This window comes from Narcine bancroftii, chromosome 5, assembly GCF_036971445.1.
Source record: "Narcine bancroftii isolate sNarBan1 chromosome 5, sNarBan1.hap1, whole genome shotgun sequence".
In the NCBI taxonomy this organism is placed as follows: Eukaryota; Metazoa; Chordata; class Chondrichthyes; order Torpediniformes; family Narcinidae; genus Narcine; species Narcine bancroftii.
Window position 1 is genome coordinate 181,106,450 of NC_091473.1, and position 25,338 is coordinate 181,131,787.

General features: G+C 47.9%; 1 protein-coding gene across 2 annotated transcripts; it reads right to left on the reverse strand.

Annotated features, from left to right (window-relative positions):
• Nucleotides 1-1,173: 1,173 nt before the first annotated feature.
• On the reverse strand, nucleotides 1,174-23,877 carry LOC138764277 (sialic acid-binding Ig-like lectin 12). 2 transcript variants are annotated; one of them, XM_069939963.1, is made up of 7 exons: nucleotides 23,768-23,877; nucleotides 16,751-16,835; nucleotides 11,947-12,294; nucleotides 10,566-10,853; nucleotides 7,995-8,091; nucleotides 5,690-5,777; nucleotides 1,174-5,257 (listed from the first exon to the last, which is right to left on the reverse strand). In XM_069939963.1, exons 1-7 carry the CDS (start codon nucleotides 23,792-23,794, stop codon nucleotides 5,210-5,212), a joined length of 981 nt encoding a protein of 326 aa, XP_069796064.1. In that variant the 5' UTR covers nucleotides 23,795-23,877; the 3' UTR covers nucleotides 1,174-5,209. The 2 variants fall into 2 exon arrangements, with proteins under 2 accessions (XP_069796064.1, XP_069796065.1); XM_069939964.1 differs by lacking the exon at nucleotides 23,768-23,877 and adding an exon at nucleotides 18,716-18,847.
• Between the last annotated feature and the right edge of the window lie 1,461 nt (nucleotides 23,878-25,338).

A 25,338-nucleotide genomic window follows, 5' to 3' on the forward strand; every position in this document is an offset into this window, starting at 1 on the left:
TCACACCTTCCCGACTCTCAGGCTACAACCTTCTTATATGCAGAACTTGCTAATTCTGTCTAAAAGGCTAGAAGACCCTTATCTTATCCAAACTAACTCTACAGGATTCTTATCCTGTTCATACTGGCTTTATTCATTACACATATATCTATATTAGTTTCCTCATCTTCATATTTTTATATCAGTTTTACTCATCTCTCACATTCCCACCCCCTACTGAAATGGACCCTGTTTCCCACTCACCGGGACCCCTCCCTCACTGGGACCCACATTCACAATAGTTGGGAACTCTGTTCACTCTCACTGGGACCCTCTTCCTACACACCAGGACCCTCGTTCACTTTGACTGGGACCCCTGTCCCCACACTCACTTCAGCCCAGCACCTGATTCCCGAACTCACGATTTCACTGCAACAATTATCTTGTGAAACTGCGAGACATGGGAACACTGTTTTGAAAGAGGTTTGTCGGTCTGTGGGAGCATTAAGGTCCCAAAGTGTTGGCCATTTACACTCCCTCATCAGGGACGGACAACGCCTTTGGATCTTGAACATTATTGATCTCAAATCCTTAATTTTACAGCCATTTTGGTCATGTAACTGTTAGAAATTAAAGTACCTTTAAAGAAATTGCTCGAGACAAAAATTGAGAACAAAGAACATTTATTACAACAACAATGCAAAGTTGGGTGCTTCCCCTTACCCTGGGAATACACACACATACTGGGGCTCACCCAACTTTTATACAGTCAATTTCAGTATCAGAGTGCCCTCCCCCTTACATTCTTCTGCCCCCTGGATGGGTTTGGCATAGGTAATCCTTCCTGCCTACGTGCAGTTTCAGTACACTTGGAGGACCAGGGGGTATCCTGTGGGTGCCCCATCATGTCATTGTCCTTATTCACACCTTCCTGATTCTCGGGGCTACAATCTCTTGGTATGCGGAGTTGACTCATTCTATCTAGGGTTGGCTAATTTCATATGTATAAATCTGTGTATGGTTAGCTAATTAGATATGTAGGACTTGGTACTTCTGTCCAGGGCTAGGAGACCTTTATCTGATCCAGACTACCTCAACTTCCTACATTCTATTGTACCTTACCATTCCTTTTCTTAGTCTTATGGTCTTGTCACAAAGACAAGAAGATTCTTATGTTAATCGTGCTGACTCTGCTTTCCTGCATCCTAACCCCCAAGCTTATCCTGTTTGTACTGGTTACAGCCATTTACTGATGAACTTTAGTTTCTTCCATGTTCATAATTTTAGATCAATTTTCCCATCTCTCACATAACTATGGTAGAGATAATCAATGGGATGGAAAGAGTGCAGAGAAGATTTACTAGGGACAGTTACAGGGACAGGTTCGGATTTTATTCCCTGGAGGGTAGTAGAATGAGGGGAGATTTGATAGAGGGTGATAAACAGTAAATGTAGAATAAGTGAGAGAGAACAAGAGAGGAAGAAGGAAAAGTTAGTGGGAGGGACAGAAGAAGAAAGTGTGAGAGAGAAGGATTGGGAGAGAATGGAGAGAGGGGGAGGGAGAGTGAACACAAGCCCAATGTCTCCCCGAGTTCAAATCCTTCTTCAATGCAGGAAGGACCCCCCTCCTGACTGCAAGCGGTGTGTTAAGGTGTCAGACAAACAGAAAGGGATCAAGACGTCAATAGAAGCAGGAGAATGGGAGGAGGTGCGTGGGAACGTCAGAGAAGGGAGGGGTGAAGGAGAAGAGGGTGAGGAGTGATGGGTGGACCGGGAAGTGTGGGGACGGAGAAAGGAGGGAACGAATAAATGGGGCATGTGAAGGAAAGCAGCAGAGAGACGGATGAAGGGAGACGGGAGGGAAAGCAAGGCAGGATAATTGGGATTTAGTTTTCCAGGACTTGTGAAAGGCCAGTCAATGGGAGAGAACTCTGGAGGGCAGGAGATGGATCAGCAAATGTATCAGGTGTGTACCACGCTAGATGCCATCCATCTCATGGAGACCTCCTGCATATGCCTCCGGTCCCGAGACTGCAACACACATCTCACTATGTCATGGATCTTAGGTCACAAATCAGTGGGTGACCATCTCCCCACATCCCCAACCAGAACAGCTCCATGTTCCATCAACATAGCACCTGGTCGCAGAGAGCTCATTAAAGAGATTACCCTTCACCTAAATCACATCGATTGGGACAGGATTCTGTGTCTGTGGCCTTATACACCCTTCCCGGTCTCTGCAGCCCCCTGCGGTCCTCTGCACACATCCCGGTCTCTGTAACCATATATCAGGTCCCCTATACCCCTCCCTGTCTCTGTAACCCCCTCCGTTCCCCTGCACCCCTCCCAGTCTCTGTAGCCCCTTGCAGTCCCCTACACCTCTCCCTGTCTCTGTAACCCAATCCAGTCCCCTACGTTACTCACTGTCTCTGTAACCCCCTCAAGTTCCTGAGACCACTCCCTGTCTCTCTAACCCACTCTGGTTCCCTACACCCCTCCCTGTCTCTATAAGCCCCTATGGTCCACTACACCCCTCCTTGGCTCTGTAACCCCCTCCAGTCCCCTACATGTCTCGGTAGGAAGAGACGGTGTGGAGGGAGCTCTGCGCTCCCTTTCTGAATGGCCTCTGATATCGGGTGGGTGTGAACCATGCTTCAGTCCATAAGTGGAGTGTGTGCCCCCCCCCTGTAAAGATCAGCCCCCATCCCCGTATCTCTGGTTCTTCAGCTGAAAGCCCTCAGACAGCGGGGTTTGAGGGGAAGGTCCAGGTTGTGTGTTAGCCGTGGGGTGAGGGGGCAGTGAGGATGGCAGGGGATAGGGCAGGTCGATGGTTTTAGTGTGGCTCCCTCATTCCCCACAGGAGCTCCATTTCCACAACTGGGAGGTGTACAGCGAGCTCAAACCGCCCCCCCAACACAAACCCCAGGACCCTCCCCACCCCTGCACTCTGTTCTACTTCCTGCCGCAGTTCTTTCTGCATCTCCCCCTCCCCAACTCCTTCCCCTCCTCCCCCTCACCCCATTTCTCTCGGCGCCACCCATGTTCCCTTTTCTCCCCCAACCTCCCTGCCCCTCTCAACCATTCCTTCCCCTCAATATCCCTCCCTCTCCGGCATCCCTCTCCCTTCTGTGCTCCTTCTGTCTATCTCCCATTTTCCCTGCCTCTCCACCTTTATATTTCCCTCCCTCTCCATCTTCCCTTTCTCCCACTCTTTTCCTCCCAACCCTACCCCCAGCAATTGCTGCTGGGGAGGAAGGGGAGTCCCAAGGGAACACACTCCTGCCCCCGTGGTCGGGTCCTGTGTTGGGGACCCCTCTCCTGGAGCCAGCACATCAAGGCCACGGTGAAGAAGTCCCGGACACTTCCCACGCAGTTCGAGGAGATTCAGCCCATCTTCAGATACTCAGGTGAGCCTGTCTGGGTAGAAAGTGCACGGACTGTTGGTGTAACAGCCTGGTTCAGGAATTTGACTGGCCAAAGTACGCAGGAGGGTGCAGAAGCCAGGTCCATCACAGGCTCCAGCCGTCCAATAGAGATATGTACAACAATAATTGAAGGATTTCTCAGTGGTTCAACAGTCTCACCTCTTGTGGGAATAAGCTGTTTCCCAGCTTGACAGTCCTGGTTTTATGTCCTCTACCTCTACCCTGAAAGTACTGCCTCAATGAAACTGGAGGCTGGATGGTCAGGGTCCTGGATGATTCTCTGAGCCCTCTAGAAGCATCGCTCCCTGTAGATATAATCAATAGAAGGGAGTCCCCAGTGATCTACTGTTGTTTTAATTGCCCTCCTCACTGAGCTCCGATCCGATGCTTTGCAGCTCCTGCATCCACCACACTGGGATGCAGCCAGCCATGACGGTCTCGATGGTGCTCCTGTAAAACGTTGTTAGGATGGGGGCCAGTATCCTCACCCTCCACACCTTCCTGAGGAAGGGTAGGCACCACTGGCTCTTCCTGACCAATAAGGGGGATCAGACCGGCACCTCGAGGTTCAAGACGAGTTTCCTTCCAACAGCTATCAGGCTCTTAAACCTCCCCGAATAACCCAGCACCTCGAATACTCTGGGCTGTCAGAGATGAGACTGCATTATTCCAACTGAACAATGTTGTCTGGCACCAACTGTAAGTGTGACTATTTACTGATGTCCCTGTTACATGTATCTCACTTCCTTGGCATGTTGCGCTGTTTTAACGGGTACATTTGCAGCTGGTGTCCTGTGTGGAATCAGCTGGTCGGAATGTCAGCGCATATGTGCTTAGTACTCTTGTAAATGACAATAAACTCGTTTTCCTTAAGGCAGACAAAGGAAATTTCATGTAAAATTTACACTTTGTTTTATTCCACGACAACTGAATCTTGAATAAATGAAAGATTTGGGGAATTGTCTGCAGTTTTGGTCACTGAACCACAAGAAAGATCTCAATAAGATAGAAAGAGGGCAGAGAAGATTTACTAGGATGTTGCCCGGACTTCAGGAACCGAGTAACAGGGAAAGGTAAACAGGTTCGGACTTTATTCCCTGGTGGGTAGAAGAATGAGGGGAGATTTGATATTTAAAATGATGACTGAGAGAGACAGAGTAAATGTAGGTCGGCTCTTCCCTCGGGGGGGGGGGGGGGGGTGGGGTGGGGTGGGTGAGATACAAACCAGAGGACACGGGTTAAGGGTGAAAGAGGAGATGTTTAGATGGAACAACAGTGGGAATATCTTCACACAGAGAGAGATGAGAGTGTGGAATGAGCTGAAGTGGTGAATGCCGGCTCGATTTTAACACTGAAGGGAAATTTGGACAGGTACATGGATGAGAGGAGTGTGGAGGGATATGGACCAGGTGCAGATGTCAGCAGAAAAATAGTTCAGAATGGAACACAAGGGTCAAAGGATCTATTTCTGTGCTGTCACCCTCTGGTTGCAACCTGTGTTGCTGGCGTTCACCGTGTCAACCTCCACCAGCTGTTCTAAGTGAGGCCGAACACTTGCTCCTGGCATGGAGTTGGTGGGATACATTTCCGCCAGGTTGCGTTGACCATTCCTCCATGGGATGTGGATAGTCTTATGATCATTTACCCCCCCCACCCCCCCCCCCCATCTCCTCCACCCCACAGCCTCATATGAATCTGACTGATGCATAGTTTGTTTCCTGTGTGTTAGGGATGGTGTAATCTGCACAGGACTCCACCTGTAGCTGGGCGTACAGCAGTTCCTCCTTCCATGTTGGTTCACTCTCTCACTCATTCCCCAGTTCCAGAAATCCCCAAGCGGTGTCCTCCGTGCCCTAGAGGTGGAAGATGAGCTGAATTAGTTGTGGGGTCACGCCAGCGTCCAACACGGCGGGAGGCTTCCACACATCATGCTATCCACGGAAGGTCAGCGCAGCAGGGAGAACGAGAGTGGAGGTTCGAGGTCTGGTTGGAGCTGATCGGGGGGGGGGGGGTTCTTGGTCCCAGGAGGAGGTCGAGCTTTTCCAGTTTTTGATGCTGCACAGTACCCTAGGAAATGTTGTTCTGGCCCGTGGGTAAAGGTGGCGGATGTGGAATGCATAACTAACTACATCCAGGGCCAATTTCCCTCAGTTGCTGACCCCGAGATGGGAGTGAAATGTGGTAGATATGGAGTGCATGAACTAACTCCACCCAACGCAGGTTTCCCTCACACTCCTGTCTTGTGGATTGGGGAAATGTATTGGATGCAGTGTGCATGGACTCACTCCACCCATCTGTGCCTTGTTGCTGGCGGAGGAGGTGCTGTAACTGACTGCAGGGTCCTGGGTTTCTGAAGTTCCCTTTGTCTTTCTCCTAGAACAAGAGAATATTGTGGAGTCACATGAATCTCAGAAAGAAGCCCTTCTGCCCAATGCCCACACTGGCCAAACTGTCCCACCTGTCCCTCTAAACTCATCCTATCCACGGATCTGTCCAAATGTTTCTTAAAATTTGCCTCTGACCCTCTCCTCCATTCCATAACCCCAGTTGTTTAAAAAAAGTTGCCCCTCAGGTTTTTCTTAAATTTCCCCCAGTACCCCCCCCAGCCTTAAACCTGTGTCCTCTGGTTACTGACTCCCCTGCTCTAGACAAACGACTCTCTGTGTTCAGCCAAAATCCTTCCCCACCATCGAGAACATCGATGGGGGAACGCTGCCGTCGGAGAGCAGCAGCGATCCTCCAGGACCCTCACTGCCTAGCACCCGGTCAGTTCTGGCTGCAGGAGCATCACTTCTGCACCTCTGGAAAAAACCTGGCCAAGAGAAGCAGGGAATTTAAACTCCTGCAGCGGGAGAAGGAACAGGGAGAAAGAGGAAAACAACCAAAGAGTGAGTAAGAGAAATGATAAGGAGCGGTGAGAAGGGCTGGGAGCGGGGGATGGGGAGAAATTCCGGGGAGTAGTAGGGAAATGCCAGGGGGTGGGAAAGCCCGAGGGGAGGAGCAGGGAAAGCTGGGGGGGGGGGGGGGGGGGTGGGGAAGAAATTCCAGGGGAGGTTGGGGAGTGGGAAACTAAGGGGGAAGTGGGGAAGCCAGAGGAAGCCCAGGAACTGGTGGGAAAATCTGGGTGTGGGTGGGATTGGGGAAGTCTGGGGGGGGGGGGGTAGGGTGGGTGGGGAACTGGGGGGGGTCAAGGATAGGGTGGGGTGGGAGTGAGGAAGTCCGGGAGGCAGGGATAGGGTGGGGAAGCCTGGGGAGGGAGCAAGAAAGCCTGGGGTGGAGGGGGTGGATGGTGGGGAAATTCCAGGGGAAGGGAAAAATTCTGAGGGAGGTTGGGGGTGGGAAACCAGGGGAGAGTGGGGAAGCCAGAGGGTGGGGGGAAGCCCAGGAACGGGCAGGAAAGACTGGGGGTGGGTGGGATTGGGAAAGTCCGGGGGGGTAGGGCGGGGGAGGGAGGGATAGGGTGGGGTGGGAGTGGGGAAGTCCGGTGGGCGGGCGGGGTGGAATGTAATTACTTGGTTCCAATTTAGTTCCTTAAAAGTGCAAAAAACCTAATTGTTTCATTTCTGGTGTCAGTGATTAGTTTTTAATTGATAAAATACACAATTGCAGTTACTTTATTTGTTGCAAATTATATTTTACAATGATTATTGAAACCCTGCAACACATTGTCACGTTAGTAAATTCTACATCGCTACGATGGCCACCAAGGGCAGGCCGAGCGAGACCTTCTTGCCGCTGTTTTTGCTGAACTCCTGCACTTCAAAAATGAGCCCCCGCTACTGCTATCAGGAGAGGAGTGTCGGGGCCGCAAGGCTTGTACGACTAGGCTCAGGAACAGCTACTCCCCCTCCGCCTGCCGTCAGACTCCTCAACGACAAACTCAATCAGGGGCTCATATTTGGCGCGTTATTTATGACTGGATATTTAGTTTTTCTGTATTTACAGGCAGTTTGTTTCAATTTCTCTCCTTTGTCCATTAGAAGAGAGAAGTGCAGACATTCAGCCTATCCAACCTTTACTCGCCATTTACTCACAAGATCACGCGAAGGCCAATCGGCCCATCAAATCTGCTCTGCCATTCAATCGTGAGCTGATCCTCATCACTCAGCCCCACTCCCCATCACCCTTGACGCCCTGACTAATCAAATACCTGGCAATCTCTGCCTTACTACACCCAACGACGTCACTTCCAGACTCACAACCCTCTGCATTTTTGTTTTAAATTGACACCCTTCAGTCCTCAAGTTGTGCCCTCTTGTCCTGGACTCTCTCACTGTGGGAAATAACCTGTCTACATCGTCTCTGTCCACGCCTTTCAACATTCAAAATGTTTCTTTGAGGACCTCCCCCCCCCCCCATTTTCCTACATTCCACCGAATTCAGGCCAAGGTCTGTCAAACGCTCCTCGTATGATAACCCTTTCATTTCCGGAATTGTCCTTTTTCTGGAGTTCAGTCTACAATACCCGATCAGTAGAAATTCTGTCTGGCAATTAGGAAAAAGAATCTCAGGGCTGTATGTGGTGTTACGTATGTTCTCTGACCAAAACTTTGAACTGGGATTTGAAACAATGAGCCTGTTTGTACTTACAGGTGGATGTACATGTAGCTGAAGACTGCAGCTACAATAACACTGAAGATGGCCCCAACCGAAATCAGTAGCTTCTTCCAAATACTGAACTTCTTATCTGTAAACAGAAACCGAGCTCAGTTCGGATCCATCTGCACCACGTGGAGCCAAATCTTCGGCCAGCCTTTCGCGGCTGAGCGCGTCCTATGTGTGTGTGGAGCTGTTCACAGGGGTATTCCTGCAGGAGGGGCAGCACTGAGGGTATCAATGGAACGATGTCAGTGAGGCACGGTGTGGTTGGAAAAGTCACAAAGGATTGTGTGTGTGTGTATGGTTTTGAGTGTGAGAGAGAGACTGTGTGTGAGTGTTAGAGAGAGAATATATAGAATGCTACAGCAGAGAAAACAGGCCATTTATCCCTTCTAGTCTGTGCTGACCATTATTCCATTAGTCCTAATGACCTGCTTCCTTTCCATAACCCTCCAGACCTCTCCCACTCATGTGTCTATCCAATTTATTCTTAAAACTTAAGATCAAGCCCATATTCGCGATGACAGATGGCAGCTCGTTCCAAACTCCCACCACTCTGTGTGTGAAGAACATTCTCTTAATATTCTCCCTGAACCTTTTCACCCTAAAGCCATGACCTTTGGTATTTATCCCTCCTAATCTAAGTGGAAAAAGCCTACTCACATCCACTGTCTATACTTATCATAATCTTGCAAACCTCTATCAAATCTCCCCTCATTCTTCTACACTCTGGTCTGAACCTGTCCGGGCAACATCCTAGTAAATCTTCTCTGCACTCTTTCTATCTTATTGAGATCTTTCCTATAGTTCGGTGACCAAAACTGCACACAATTCTCCAAATTTAGCCTCACCAATGTCTTATACAATATTACCGTAACATCCCAACTCCTGGACTCAATACTCTGATTTATGAAGGCCCAAATGCCAAAAGCTCTTTGCAACCCTGTCCACCTGTGACACCACTTTCAGGGAATTCTGTATGTGTTCCCAGATCCCTCTCTTTTACCACACTCCTCAGTGCCTGACCGTTCACTGTGAATGTCCTAGTGGACTTGTAAACCAGGGGTTCCTCGCTGGGGCCTCATTTCTGTGAGGGGGACTGGACAAAGTGGTGACTCTCTGTCTTCCTTAAGGGAGACAAAGTTAAAGAATTTCATGTATGTTACATTCTAAATGTAGTATCACGTGACAATAATGGAACCGTCATCTTTTATCTTCCAAAGTGCAATACCTCACACTTGTCTGCATTAAACTCCAGCTGCCATTTACTGGCCTATTTTCCCAGTTGGTCCAGATCCCTCTCCAAGCTTTGAAAACCTTCCTCACTGTCTTTTACTACGCCTCCAATCTTAGTGTCATCAGCAAACTTGCTTATCTAATTTCCCACATTATCATCCAGATCATTGAGAAAGATGACAAACAACAATGGTCCTAGCACCGATCCCTGAGGCACACAACAGGCCTCCAGTCAGAAAAGCATCTTCGACCACTACTCTGTCTTCTCCCACACAGCCAATTTCAAAACCAATTTACAACCTCTTCATGGAGACCTAGTGTCTTAACCTTCTGAACTAACCCCCCATGTGGGACCTTGTCATAGACTTTACTATAGTCCAGATAGACATCCACAGCCTTTCCTTCATCTAACTTCTTGGTAATTTACTCGAAAAACTCCACAAGATCTGTTAAACATGACCTACCACACATAAAGCCAAGCGGACTGCCCTTAATCAGCCCATTTCTGCCCAATACCTAGATATCCTGTCTCTTAGAATTCCTTCCAATAATTTACCTATTACTGACGTCAGGCTCACCAGCCCATGGTTACCTGGTTTCATTTTGGAGCCTTTTTTAAACAGCGGGACAACATGATCTACCCTCTAAAAGTACTCTGGCCCCTCCACCTTGGCAAAGGACATTTTAAATACATCAGCAAGGGGCCCCTGCAATTTCAGAATCACGAAATTCCTCACTAGTCTCCCTAAGGACCGAGGGAATATCATATCTGGCCCGGGGGATTTCTCCACCTCATTTCACTGCAAGGCAGCAAGCACCTCCTCCTCCTTACCTCCATGACACTGCTGTTTGTTTCCTCTGTGGGAGTGTGTGTGTGTGTGGCTGTTGGTTATTGTGTGTGTGTGTGTGGGTGTTGGTTATTGTGCGTGTGTGTCTTTGTGTGGGTGTATGGGTGTTGGTTATTATGTGTGTCTGTCTGTCTGGGTGTTGGTTATTGAGTGCGTGGGCGTGTTGGTTATGGTGCGTGTGCGTTGGTTATGGTGTGCGCACGTTTGGGGGTGGCCGTGTTGGTTATGGTGCGTGCGCGCGTGGGTTGGTTATGGTGCGAGCACACGTGGGTTGGTTATGGTGCGAGCGCGCATGTTGGTTACGGTGCGTGTGTTGGCCATGGTGCGTGCACGCGTGGGTTGGTAATGGTGCTTGGCATGTGGGGAGGGTCAGATTGTTGAGTAGGTTTATATGGATCGGCACAACATTGTGGGCCAAAGGGCCTGGGCTGTGTTGGAATATTCTATACATAATAACAGGAACACTGTCTGAACTTACGCTGCACAGAGAATGTGAGGGTCTGTTCTGACCACACTGTCGGGTAACTAACCCGACAGGTGAGATTTTGCCCATGATGTTCAGGTGATGCGGTCAGAGACAGGACAGAAGTGAGCGTTATTATCTTCTTGTGCTGAGTGTTCGAGTTCGACACTGGTCCGGTCGGCGGGTTGATCCAGGTTAAGGTTGGCAACTCTGCGTTACACGAGGTGTTGAAGATGCAGTTTATGTTCACGGCTTCCCCTGCCACCATTTCCCCAGGAAACACCAAGGGTCGATCCGTGAAATCTAACACAGGGAGAAGCAGATCCTGTGAGATGAACATCGTCGAGAAACGGTGAGATGCCAGTTCCACAAGGGACACATGGACGATGGCGTGAGAGGGTGGGTACAACAATCAGGGTGGGGGGGGGGGTTTTGAACAGTTAGGGGCTCGTTTGTTATTTGCAGTCACCGAGATTCTCAAAGGTTCAGGTACATCATTCCCTGTGAGTGAGGGACACAGGTATATGGGATATGGGGCGGGGAAGGGTGTTAGAGAACAGAGAGAGACCCCGGGGTACAGGAACATCATTCACTGAGAGTGGGGATACAGGTAGATGGGGCGCATAAGGGTTCATTTGTCCACGTTTGCCCTCAATGGTTGGGGCACCGAGTCCAGGAGCTGGGACGTCCCGTTCTAACTGTACGAGATGTGGGTGAGACCAGACTAGGAGAATTAAGGGAAGATCCGCTCACTCGGCTGTAGGAAGGTCGTCACTGAGCTGGGGTGGTGGGGCAGAAAGATTCAGCAGGACATTCCTGGGACTACGAATGGGGTGGGGGTGGGGTTTGAGTCATCAGGAGAGGCTGAGACTTTTCTCCCTGGAGCTTGGAGCCTGAGGGGGTGAAACCACGATGGGTGGGCATAAGGTGGGCGGTCAAAGACTCCTCCCCTCAGGGAAAGGGAGTCTGAAACTGGAGGGTTTAAGGGAAGAGAGATTTAAGGGGGACAACTTCTACACATGGTAGGTTCCAAGGGTGGAAAAAGGTTTAGAAATAGATAAATCTGTAGGGAGGAGGAAAATTCAGGGGGCGGGGAAAATGTCAAAGGGGGGAAGGTGGAGGGGAGGGGGAAGGTCGAGGGGACAGGAAGGTCGCAGGCGGGTCGAGATGGAGGTGGGGTGGAGTCGGGGGAAAGGTTGGGGGTGAAGGCCGAGAGGGAGAAGGCTGAGGAGAGAAAAGTTTAGATGGAACGAATGCGAGCAAATGGGAGCAGCCCACATCAACCACTGGGTCAGCCTGGAAGAGGACCGCAGACCGTGTGCACGTCCTCCTGTTTGTCCGATGCGGTTGGGGGAACCGGTAGAGAGTCGATGTCTCACGGACGAGGCGAACTCACCGGTCACGTGGAGCAGAATTTCTTCACTGTCCCCATATTGGATAGGTTTATCGAACTCAACTCTGAAGCGGTAACTTCCCCCGTCGCCCGGCCCGATGCGGTTTATCAGCAGCGAACAGTCACCGGACTTCAGGTCTCTGGAGAGCAGAGACCGATTGCGGAAGGTCGGCGTTGTCCTTAACGGATCCTCAGAGTTGTAAACTATGATCCCGTTCCAATACCAGAATCCTCTCCTCGGTTCCCCGTCCCGCTCCGGCAGGTAACGGCAACGACACGGGATCCGGGCGCACGTCCCCGTCTGGGCTGTCACCGTCCGCGGAGTCTCCAGGGTCCACTGACCTGACACCGCTGCTGGGGAGAAGGGGATGGGGCTGTGGTTTCCCTTGGTCTCTCTTCCCCCTCCCTCTCCTATCTCTGCTGTGGTGTTATGTCTATAGTGCGCTGTGTATGAGGGGCTGGCCGGCCCACTGAGGACTCCCTCCCCTTGTGAACCAGCCAAGGAGTCGGGCCAGCTACAATCTAATGTGTATTAAAGCCTATCACTCCATTATTGATGGAGCGGATCAATTTAATGCACATTACTGCTGCCACGCGGGGTAGATTTCCATCCTCAGGCGCCAGGAGCTGCTGGGCAGTACGGGCAGAGGATGGGCTGCTTCTCCAACACTCCGCAACCTCTCCCGACCCCGGGCGAACGAGGTTGTCCTCCCGGTATCTGCTGGCCCTTGAGAGAGAGAAGCCGGAGCCTGGTGAGTCTACGGACATCCCGGGGGGAGACTGCTGGAGCGCTGTGTCCCTGCCAGCCGAGCGCGCGGATGAGTTGGTCCGGGACGCCTGCGTGTCCGGGCTGAGGTCGGCCAACATCCATCAACGACTGCTCGAGCTGGCCAGGACTCTCGATTCGGCCCAGGCGACCGCCGGTAAGAACGAGCCTTCCACATGCGGGCCGCGGGCGCCGCCATTTTTGGAGCCCGCTGCCGTGCAAAAACCGACCATGACCCGGCCGCCGCTCGAAGTGCCGCTAGTGCGGCCAGCTAGAGACCCCGCCCCATCCGATGACTCTGCCCCGCTAAAGAAGCCGCCTGCTTGGGGTGCGGGAAGATAAGACATCTGTGGGCCATCGATCCCGACGTCACTTCCCACTCTGAACGGCTCGACCGCCTGCGCAACCCGAGAGTCACGATCGTATCTGACGTCACTTCCGCCGCATTCTCCCTCATGGGTGACGTCACCACTGTTTTCCTCCTCCTTGCCCGAGACCACCGTGTAGTCAACGTGGAGGTCGCCATTTTACCGACCGGGCCTCCCTTCCAACAGTGATGATGACCCAGCCCTGGCTTCGATCATACTTGGGGACCGATGATGGAGAGAGAGGTGAACGGGAAGGGAACTAACTGCTTGTTTGACCGAGGGACAGTGCCAGCAAGCTCTCTCTCTTCCGGTTAGACCCACGAGCGGCATCATCTCGATTGCCACTAAGAACCAATCTGCAGTGATGCACGGGTATTGTGTAGCGTTGTTACCGGTGGAGAGGGGGGGCGAACTTTCATTTGCTTCTAATGCCACAGCTCAGGAGCAGATTCTCCTGGGTCTTGACTCCCAGAGACATTTCAGGAGTGCACGATGGCGCTTGGAAGACCTCAACTGGTATACAACCCCCTGACTCAATGCCCCTCCCGGCCAGCCGCTCCTCCACCCTCTGTCATTATTTGAGAACTTGACCCCGGACTGCAAGCCCATCGCGACGAAGAGCAGGTGCTATAGCGCCGAGGACAGGGGTGGCGACTCCTGACTGAGGGGGATTGTAGCCCATAGTTGCAGCCCTTGGAGTGCCCAAGTCATGGTGGTCAGGGGTGGGAGTAAACCACGAATGGTGATTGACTACAGCCAAATCATGCATCTGGACGTCTACACTCTCCCCTGGATTGTCGCCCAGTGCAGGGTCTTTTCAACTATTGACCTAAAGTCAGCATTCCACCAACTCTCCCTTCGCCCAGGAGATCGCAGATACCACGCCAGACTTCCGTCAGAGTCATTAATGGTATCTCCACGTTCCAAAGCGAGATAGGTCAGATGGTAAAGGGGCACAAATTAATGGCCACTTTCCCCTATCTGGACAATATCACCATCTGTGGTCGCAACTAGCAGGACCATGACGCCAGTTTTGCTAAATTCCTCCACATAGCTGAGCCCTCCTTGGATGCATCATGGCACAGGATGTTATTGGCCCCCGACCTCAACCACATGGTCCCCTCATGGAGTCTTTGATCCCGCACAACCTCAAGGTGCCAAAATGGTGCATGAGGTTCTTTTCTTACTATGCCCAGTGGGTGCTTAATTATGTCAATAAGACCTACCCCCGGTAAGGTCCTCAACCTTCCCCTTTTCAGCAGAAGGCCAGCTACATTCAACCAAATCAGAGATATCACGAAGCCACAATGCATGCTGTGGACAAATCCATCCCATTCCAGGTGGAGAGCAATTCCTCCGACTTCACAGTGACCACCCCTCTCAACCAGGCAGGCAGGCCAGTGGCATTTTTTCCTACACCCTCCACGGCTCCGAGACATGACACTCCTCTGTCGAGAAGGAGGCGCAAGCGATCGTTGAGGCCGTGCGCCACTGACATCGCTACCTGGCTGGGAAAAGATTGACCTTGCTCATGGACCAACGAGCTGTGGCCTTTATGTTCAACACTAAACTGCGGGGTAAAATCAAGAACGATAAATCAAGAATCGAGCTCTCCACCTACAAATATGATACTCTACTAGCCGGGCAAGTTCAACATCCTCCCAGATGCCCTGTCCCGAGGGACGTGTTCCGGCATACATCTCAACCGCCTCAAATCCCTCCACGACGATCTCTGCCACCCCAAGGTCACAAGACTGTTCTGCTTCTTAAAAGCTCTGAACCTCCCGTACTCCCTGACCAGACATTGTTGGGTCTGCGCGGAACGTAAACCACAGTTCTTCAGGCCTGACAAGGCACACCTCATCAAGGCCACGCGCCGCTTTGAACGGCCGAGTGTCAATTTCTATTTCCTCATCTATTTCCTCAACATTATCAACAAATTCCCCAGGTTCCTGTTTGCCAACCCCTGTCCCAACATGACTGCAGCCACTGTCATCAGGGCCCTCCGCGGCATATTCACCCTTTTCGGGTACCTGGATTCCTCATTCATGAGTGACAAGCTACAGTAGTATCTGTTGGTCAGAGGTATAGCTACCAGTATGACCACAAGCTACAACCCCAGGGGGAATAGCCAGGTAGAGCGAGAAGGCGGTTCTCCTGGCCCTTAAGTCAAAAGGCCCAGTGGTGTCCTGTTGGTAGGAAGTCCTGCTAGAAACACTCTACGCCATCCTATCCCTCCTATCCACCACTACTAACGTGACCCCGTGTGAACACGTTTTCCTTCCCCAGGAGGTCAGCAACCAGAACCACACTGGCTAGCCTTTCCAGAACCCGTCCTGCTGCGGAAACACTCAAGGGGCCAAAAGACCGACCCGTTGGTGGATGAGGTGCAGCTCCTGCACGCCAACCCACACTATGTCTGCGTCCAGTACCCTGATGGCCATGAGGATGCTGTCCCTGTTTGGGACCTGGCACGTGCTGTAGACCTCTACCCTCCGCCCCCCCCCCCCCCCCCCCCACCCCAATGACAGTCCAGACCCTGCCTACACCCAAACCACTCCCCTCAGGGACTGGATGCAGGTCGATAACACCCCCAACCCCCTTCCAGCTGCTCCAACTACATACGACCAAACCCCACCCTCTACAGAGAGAGTCCCACTGCCCCAGCCTCAAGACACACGACCAACAACAGAGCCGACCAGTTCAGCACCACCAGAGCTGTGCAGGACACAGAAGCAGAGGAGACCACCCAACTGGTCGAATCTCTAGGACGTTAACCCAGCGGGGATTTCTTTTAAAAGCGGCGGTAAATGTGGTGATATGTCTACAGCGCTGTGTATGAGGGGATGGCTGGCGCACTGATGACTCCCTCCTTAGTGAATCCTCCCCTTGTGATCCGGCCATAAAGGTCGACCCCCTACTTCCCCTGTCCTCCATCCCAGCATGTGGAGTAAAGCCAGCTACAATCTAAGCCCATCATTCACCTCATTCAGCCTTTGGTGTTATTGATAGAAGCATATCACCTCCCTCTCCTCCCCTCCCTCCCTTGCTCTCCTCCCCTCCCTCTCTCTCCCTCCACGCCCCCTCCTTCCCTCCCTGTCCCTCCATGCCGCATCCCTCCCCGCCCCATCCTCTCCTCCCTCCCTTCTCATTCACCCCCTCCCTTCTCATTCGCCCCCTCCCTCCGTCCTCACCACCCCCTCCCTCCTTCGCCACCACCCTCTAAATCTTCCCCACCACGGATCCATCCAAATGGTGTAACTGTTTCCCCCCCACTGACCCAGCTCCCTCTGTAGAGGTTGTTCCTTTAAATCTACCCCTCTCACCTTAAACCCTCCAGTTTTAGTGTCCCTGGTATGGGGGTGGGGGGGGCGGGGAAGGTGGAGAGGGGGGAAGGTGGAGAGGAGACTGTGACCATCCACCTTATCTCCACCCCTCATGGTTTTATAAACCTCTATCAGGTCCCATCCCCCCTTCCCCCCATAACCTCTGACACTCCAGGGAGAAAAAGTCCTAGCCTCTCCCTATAACCTGAACCTCACCCCCCCCCCCTCCAATCCCAGGAACATCCCTGTGAATCTTTTCTGTCCTACAGCTGGGTGACAAGATCTGCCTGCGATTCCCTGAGTTAAGTTGTAACCTCCCCACCGCAGGGGGCTGGAGTTGACCTTACCTTGGAGCAGGGATAGGAGGAGGGACAATTTTCCGATCATTGTCCAATCCCGGAGAACCCCCTCCCATTTATTGCAGTCGGAGATCTGGAAGAGGAAGGAATCGGAGTGAGTTCATCCACCTGCCGGACCTGGGACATTACAGCACTGGAATAGGCCTTTTGGCCCTTCTAGACTGTGCTGAATTATTATTCTGCCCAGTTCCACTGAGCTGCACCTGACCATATCCTTTCACACCCTCACATCCATGGACCTGTCCACATTTCTCTTTTGGGTTGAAATCTATCCCGCAACTTCAGCTTGTTCCGCACTCTTGCATGAAGTTCCCCCTGAACTCCCCTTTCACCCTTAATCCATCTCGAACCTGTCTCACCCAACCTCAGTGGGAAAAAAGCACATCTACCCCCTCTATCAAATCTCCCTTCATTCTTCTACGCTCCAGGGAATAAAGTCCGAACCTGTCCCTGTAACTCAGAAACATCTTAGTAAATCTTCTCTACACTCTTTCCATCTCATTGATTATCTCTCCCGTAGTTACGTGAAATTAAGGATTTGAGATCAATAATGGTCAAGATCCAAAGGCATTGTCTGGTCTCTGATGAGGGAGGGTGAATGGCCAACACTTTGGGACCTTAAGGATCGGTTGAAATGGCAAAGGAGAATTTAAAGGCCACTCAACAGAAGATGAAGATTTGGAATGACCACAAGGCAGAGATGAGAAATTTATACCTGGTGAAAAAGTGTTGGTTCTGTTTTCTACACAGTCAAATCCTCTTAGTACTAGGTTTTCAGGACCATATTGAAGTTAAGTCAATTTATGAGGTCACTTATGTTATTGAAACACCTAATCACAGATGAGAAACTCAGGCTGTCCTGTAAATATGGTGAAGCCATATTTTTAGCAGATACCTCCCCAGTGAGGAATAAACCTTCGTCAGAAGTGATGGTTATCGACCAGGATAATGAGGAGACGAGCAAAACACGGTTCAGAAAAGGTCAGGGGGCATGAAAAGTCCGAGGTTGGAAAATTCCATGGTCTTGCAGGACCTGGAAACAAAGTTGGCTCATCTCCAAACTTCAGAGAGGAAGGAAACAGGACAGTAACTTTTAAAATTGGAGAATTTATTCCCAAATGCTCTTCAGAGAATTTCCATGGCTTATCATGACGTGGAATGTGGGTGACGTGAGACTTATTAAACAACATCCCTATCGGATGGATATGGAAAAGTGCAGACTAGTAGATCAGGAAATGGATTATGTTGAAGAATGGTATCATCTGACAGTCGAATTGGAGTTGACCTTGTGTTTTAGTGCCTCAGCCAGAGGGAACTGACTAGAGGAAGGTAAATGCCGAGTCAAAGATAGATCCTATTCGTAGAGTGGATGATTGGACAGACAAGAAGGCAACATTTCATACTAAAGTTGACTTGTTGAAAGGTTACTGGTGTGTTCCTTTAATAGATAGGAGTACAGAGATTTCTGGATTTATAACCTCTTCTGGGCTGAATGAGGCAATGTCATGCCTTTTGGAATGAAGAATGCTCCGGTGACATTTCAAATAATGTTTAATTCTGTAATTCAGGGGTTGGAAGCAACAGGTGCTTATATTAATGATTTAGTTATCAGTAGTGACACGTGGGAAGACCAGGTCCGAGTTAGACGAATTGTTCAATCGACTTTCAAAAGCAAATCTCGCCGTTAATTTAAGTAAAGGCGAGATTGGCTATGCGACTTATTTATCTGGGTTATGTTGTAAGACGGGGCATTTGGTGCCAGTTGACAATCTGCGAGTTCCAATCTGTAAGAAAAGTCCTTGAAGGTTCCTGAGAACGATTGGCTACTCTCGCAAGTTTTGTGAAAACCTTGTAGATATTACGGTCCCTTGAACAAGATTTCTTAACAAGGGAGAAAGCGTTGTCCGGTCGAAATGTTGCCAAGAAGCATTTGTAAAACTGAAGGCCACCAACCTGTGCAGTCACCTGAGTGAGAGAAACCGTTTTCTTTAGCCGTTGATGCCAGTGATGAAGCTGTTGGTGCGGTGGTGTTACAGAAGAATGATGGCGATGACATTGACCATCCTGTATCCTACTTCTCGAAGAAGTTTAATGATCATCAGAAGAATTATTTCACCATTGAGAAAGAGTTGTTAGCCCTTCTGTTGGCTCTACAACATTTTAATGTTTACATTTGTACAGCTTGAAGACCATTTATGGTGTATTCCGATCATAATCTATGGTATTTTTGTGTAAAATGAAGAGTAAAAATAGATGCTTGTTAAATTGGAGTTTGATTTCACAAGAGTATGCTTTGATTATAACACATTAAGGGAAAGGATAATGTAATTGCTGATTGTCTGGATGCTAAATTTTGTAAATTAAGTTAGTTACTGTGTGTGCTTGTAGATGAACATGGTGTTTTGTTTTATATTGTGACACCTTAATGAATTACTAAAATTTTGTTCATAACAGACCAATTTTTTCGTTATGGGTGGGAGGTGCTATGGACCATGGTCTGACCTTTGGAATTGTGGCCTGTCATTATAAAGGATGGATTTCAACTAAGAATTCCGTGCAACTTGTGGTACAGCTGAGTGCTGACTCACCAATTGCTTAGACCGTCGAAAACAAAGGGAAAATCCAGTTGTTAAGCAGGGAGCAGCAGAGGGTAGCTGGAGAGCTGTGTGAAATACACGTGAGGATTTGTAAGGTAACTGCAATACCACAACAGTCATTTCTCTCTCCAGCATTCAATACAACATCCTTCGTTATCTTTTAAAGGACTGAACTTGGATGTTTGAGATTGAATTCTGTACACTGTTTTCTGGACTGACTTACTTGACCAGACTGACCTGGGGTCAGGAACTGAAATGGAGCACAAGAAATTAAAGAGAGATTGGGTAGGACATGTAACACCAGCGTCATATAATTCAAAAGCTAGAGGAGTAGCTATATTAATCAGTAAAAATGTACCAATTAAAATAGAAGAGGAAATAATAGATCCAGCAGGGAGATATGTAATGATAAAATGTCAGATATATTCGGAGTTTTGGAATTTACTCAATGTATATTCACCTAACGAAGAAGATCAAAAATTTATGCAAGATATTTTTTTGAAGATAGCAGACACGCAAGGGAACATACTAATAGGAGGGGATTTCAACCTTAATTTGGATTCAAACATGGATAAAACAGGGAAAAAAATTAACAGAAAGAACAAAGTAACCAAATTTATAATTAAATCGATGCAAGAAATGCAACTTTTGGATATATGGAGGAAACAACACCCAAAGGAAAAGGAATATTCATATTATTCGGGTAGACATAAAACATACTCAAGAATGGACCTATTCCTGTTATCAGCTCACATGCAAGACAGAGTAAGAAAAACAGAATATAAAGCTAGAATATTATCGGACCACTCACCCCTGATATTGACAATAGAGTTAGAGGACATCCTTCCAAGAATGTATAGATGGAGATTAAACTCCATGCTACTTAAAAGGCAGGATTTTAGAGAATTCATTGAAAGACCAATTAAAATGTACTTTGAAATAAATACGGAATCAGTTAAAGATAAGTTTATACTATGGGACGCAATGAAAGCGTTCATCAGAGGGCAAATAATAAGTTATGTAACCAAGATGAAGAAGGACTACAATCAGGAAGCAGAGCAGTGGGAAAGGGAAATAGTAAATATTGAAAAAGAATTAGCAATGAAGGAAGACACAACTAAAAGAAGAGAATTGGCAGATAAAAAAATAAAATATGAAACACTACAAACATATAAGGTGGAGAAGAACATAATGAAGACAAAACAGAAATATTATGAACTAGGAGAAAAAATGCACAAAATTCTAGCATGGCAGCTTAAGACAGAACAAACTAAGAGAATGGAATTGGCATTAAGGAAAAAAGACAAACAAATGAAATATAATCCAACGGAGATTAATGAAAACTTCAGAGAATTCTACGAACAATTATACCAAACTGAAAACGAAGGGAAAGAAGACAAAATAGATGAATTTTTAACTAAAATTGAACTGGCAAAATTGCAAATAGACGAACAAAGTAAATTAACAGAACCATTTGAAATAGTAGAAATACAAGAGATAATAAAAAATCTACCAAATAATAAAACACCAGGAGAGGATGGATTCCCAATAGAATTCTATAAAACATTTAAAGATTTATTAATTCCTCCCCTCCTGGAAGTAATCAACCAGATTGATAAAACACAAAGCTTACCAGATTCATGCAAAACAGCAATAATTACAGTAATACCAAAGACAGGGAAAGATCCTCTCGCACCAGCGTCATATAGACCAATATCTTTACTTAACACAGATTATAAGATAATAGCTAAACTATTAGCAAACAGATTATGTACCAAAAATAGTAAATCTAGACCAAACTGGATTTATTAAAAAAAAGACGAACAACAGATAATATTTGTAAATTTATTAACTAAATTCATGCAGTAGAAGGAAATAAAGCTCCAACAGTAGCAGTTGCTTTAGACGCAGAGAAGGCCTTTGACAGAGTAGAATGGAATTATTTATTCAAAGTATTACAAAAATTCAGTTTACCAGAGAAATATATTAATTGGATTAAAGCATTATATAAGGGGCCATTGGCGTAAGTGACAGTAAATGGATATATCTCAAAGCAATTTAACTTAAGCAGATCAACAAGACAGGGATGCCCACTATCACCCTTATTGTTCGCGTTAGCTATAGAACCATTAGCAGAATTGATAAGAACAGAAAATAAAATAAAAGGGATAAAAATAAAAGGGATAAAAATAAAAGACAAGGAATATAAAATTAGTTTATTTGCAGATGACGTTATAGTATACTTAACAGAATCAGAAATATCAATAAAAGAATTACATAAGAAATTGAAGGAATATGGAGAAGTGTCGGGTTACAAGATTAACGCAAATAAAAGTGAAGCAATGCCAATGAATAATGCAGATTTTTCAAAATTTAAGAAAGAATCACCATTCAGATGGCAAATGCAAGCAATACGATACCTAGGTATACAAATAAATAAAAACCTCGGCTATCTATATAAACTCAATTATTATCTACTAATGAAAAAAATTACAGGATGACTTAGAGCATTGGAAAGACTTACCACTAACACTAATAGGAAGGATAAACTGTATTAAAATGAACATTTTCCCAAGGATACAATACCTATTTCAGGCATTGCCAATACACTTGACGGAGAAATTCTTCAAGGAGTTAAAGAAAATAATAAAGAAATTTTTATGGAAAGTGGGGAAACCGAGGATAGCACAAGATAAATTAACAGAATGGTATAAAAGCCAGATTGGACTAGATTAGAACTAGATAAAATAGGGGAGAAGATACCCGAACATATATAAATGGGATGAAAAATTGGTACAATGTAGGAATTCTCCAGTATTACATCATCTGCTCAATATTTGGAAGAAGATTCATGTAAAAGGAATAAAACAAATTACCAATTAACAAAACTAATACTGACGCAAAATCAGCTAATCCCTTTTACAATAGATAACCTTTCCTTTAGAGAATGGGAGAAAAGAGGGATCAAAAGAATAGAAAATTGCTTTTCAGGAAATAAATTATTATCCTTTGAACAAATGAAGGATAAATATAATATAACTCACGATACACTGTTGGCATACTACCAACTGAAATCCTACTTGAAAGACAAATTGGGAAGCAGTCTGAGGTTACCAGAGGGAAGTAATTTTGAATATGTGATTACAGACACAATGATAATCAAAAAATTTATAACAAATATGTATATTAAACTGCAAGAAAAGGAGAATGAGGAAACAAATGATAAAACTAAACAAAAATGGGAACAAGATTTAAACATAAAGATAAATAAGGAAACATGGGAGAAGTTATACTCTGGAACTATGAGAAATACAATAAACACGAGGTTACATATGATACAATATAACTGGATACACAGGCTATACATTACACCTCAAAAGTTAAATAAATGGGAGCCAACAGTATCTGACAGATGTTTTCGCTGTAAAAAGTAAATGGGAACAACAATTCATGCAATCTGGACATGTGAGAAAGTGAAAAAATTTTGGGAATATCTAAACCAGATATTAAATAAAATTACAATAAGCAATATACCAAAAAACCCAGAGAACTTCCTCCTAAGTAACATAAAAAACAAAGAATTTGGGCTTGATTGGGATGGTGCACAAAAAAATTTGTTAGGATATCCCTAGCTGTAGCAAAAAAAATATTATGTCAGCCTGGAAATTAGAAGATAACTTGAGAATACAACAATGGTATATAGAAATGAATAAATGTATTCCATTAGAAAAAATAACATATAACTTAAGAAATAATATTACAATATTTGAACAAATATGGGAGCCATACATAAAACACAATAGAGAAAACCTACCAGGGACATCTACCACCTAAAATGACAGAAGGAGAAGGAAATGAAAAGAATTGACTTAATGGAATTTCTTGTTTATTTTTATTGAGTGACAACATTGTTTAATGGGTTTAATGTATCTTAGATTCTGAACTTTAAATGAATGGGAGGGGAGGGTGGTAGGGTGGGATGGGAAGAGGGAGGGGGGAGAAAACGACACTGTATATATTTGAAAAGAAAAATGTATGTATCTTGATCAATGTGGTTTATAGTGTGAAAAAGAAAAAACAAGAACCTCCAGCAGTTCTTCTTTATTGCTCTCAACGTTTTCCAACTGATAAGCCAGTTCTGTACTCATCTCACTCTGGTGAACATGGAAGCAAAGTATTAATTGAGGACCCTCTCCTACCTCCCCTGGTGTCGGGCACATTACCACCTCGGTCCTAAAGTAAAAACAGAATGGGGGTTTAAGGGGACAACGAACGGAGGGGGGGGGGAGGTAGGGGATGACAGAGAGGGGAGTTAAGGCAGCCACAGGGAGAAGGGTTGGGGCAACACAAGGTTGACGGGGAAAACAGTGAGATGGATTTGATGGGGAAATGGGCACAGTGTTCATACCTGGGGTCTGCCCACTGCAGTCTCCATCACGGATGGGAGCCAAACGCTACTGCGACACAGATACTGTCCTCAGTAACCATCCAAGTGGGGAAATGATGAAACAGAGGATGAGGTTTTGTAACCGGGCACTATAAATGTAATGAGGAAGTAAAATAATGCTGTGCCTGGTCAGCAGAAAGATTGGGACAAAATGGGAAGGTTCTCTAAGACAGTAACCCCTTCGTTCCCTACACCCCTCCCTGTCTCTGTAACCCCCCCCCCCGTCTGTTCCCTAAACCCCTCCCTATCTCTGTAACTCCCTCTGGTCCCCTACACTCCTCCCTATCTCTGTAACCCCCACTGGTCCCCTACACCCCTCCCTGTCTCTGTAACACCCCACTGGTCCCCTACACCCTTCCCCATCTCTGTAACCCCCCAGTCCCCTCCACCCCTCCCTGTCTCTTTAACCCACCTTCTGGTCCCCTCCACCCCTCCCTGCCGCTGTAACCCCCTCCGGTCCCCTCCACCCCTCCCCATCTCTGTAACTCCCTCTGTACCCTACACCCCTCCCTGACTCTATAACCCCCCCAACTTTGGTCCCCTCCACCACTCCTTGTCGCTGTAACCTCCTCCGGTCCCCTCCACCCCTTCCCGTCCCTGTAACTCCCTCCATCCCTCCCTGTCTCTGTTATCCCCACTGTACCTTCCACCCCTCCCTGTCTATTACCCCCTCTGGTCGCCTCCCCATCTCTGTTATCCCCAACATACCCTACACCCCCGCTGTCTCTATAACCCCTCCTCTGGTTCCCTCCACCCCTCCCTGTCGCTGCAACCTCCTCTGGTCTCCGACACCCCTCCCCGACTCTGTAACCCACTCGGTCCCCTAAGACTCAGTGTCTCTGTAACCTCCACCCCACCCCCATTTTGGGAGTTGTTCCTGTCTCTCCTGATAACCCTCCCCCTCCCAGTCCTGGGAACATCACAGTGAATCATTTCTGTCCCCCTTTCAAGCTCAGTGATGACCTTCCTGCAGCCAGGCGTCGGGATCTGCAGGTGATGCCGAGCACCACGTCTGGGACATTTTTAACGGGACGTCCCAGTTCATGTTGAACAAGCGCTCCATTGGGATTGGGGCAGGGGATCAACTCCCTGCTCCCGCGGGAAGAACAGAAAACTCGGTGATCAGCTGATGATGCACATTTTCCACTGCCTGGTCCTCAAAGGGACGTCGCCTTGGTGACCGGGAGTTGGCAGCTTTTCAGTGTGTGAAGTTGAGAGGGAGAGAGGGCGAGTCCAGTGGCTCTCTCTCACCCGCAGTGAATCTCCTCTGCGGCTCGCTTTGTCCAAACTGACATGGGGTCCCATCCTTCTGCGGCACTTCCCAAAACCGTTCACCTGCAGGTCGATGGGAAAGTGAGAAAGGTAATTGTATTTCTGCTACTCTTCCCCCCTCCCCCTCCTCACTACACCCTCTCCCCTCCCTCCTCACTAACAACTCTCCCCTGCCTCTGACGACCACCTCTCCCCTGCCTCTCACTACTCCCTCTCCCCTGCATCTCACTACCCCCTCTCCCCTCCACCTCACTAACCCC

Coding starts and splice junctions, on each gene's coding strand:
- LOC138764277 (XM_069939963.1), bottom strand. CDS start 23,794: ATGGAGACTGCAGTGGGCAGACCCCAG. Junction 10,854..11,946: donor AATTCTGCTCCACGTGACCG/GTGAGTTCGCCT, acceptor TCCCTGTGTTAG/ATTTCACGGATCGACCCTTG. Junction 5,778..7,994: donor AGCTACATGTACATCCACCT/GTAAGTACAAAC, acceptor CTCTTGTTCTAG/GAGAAAGACAAAGGGAACTT.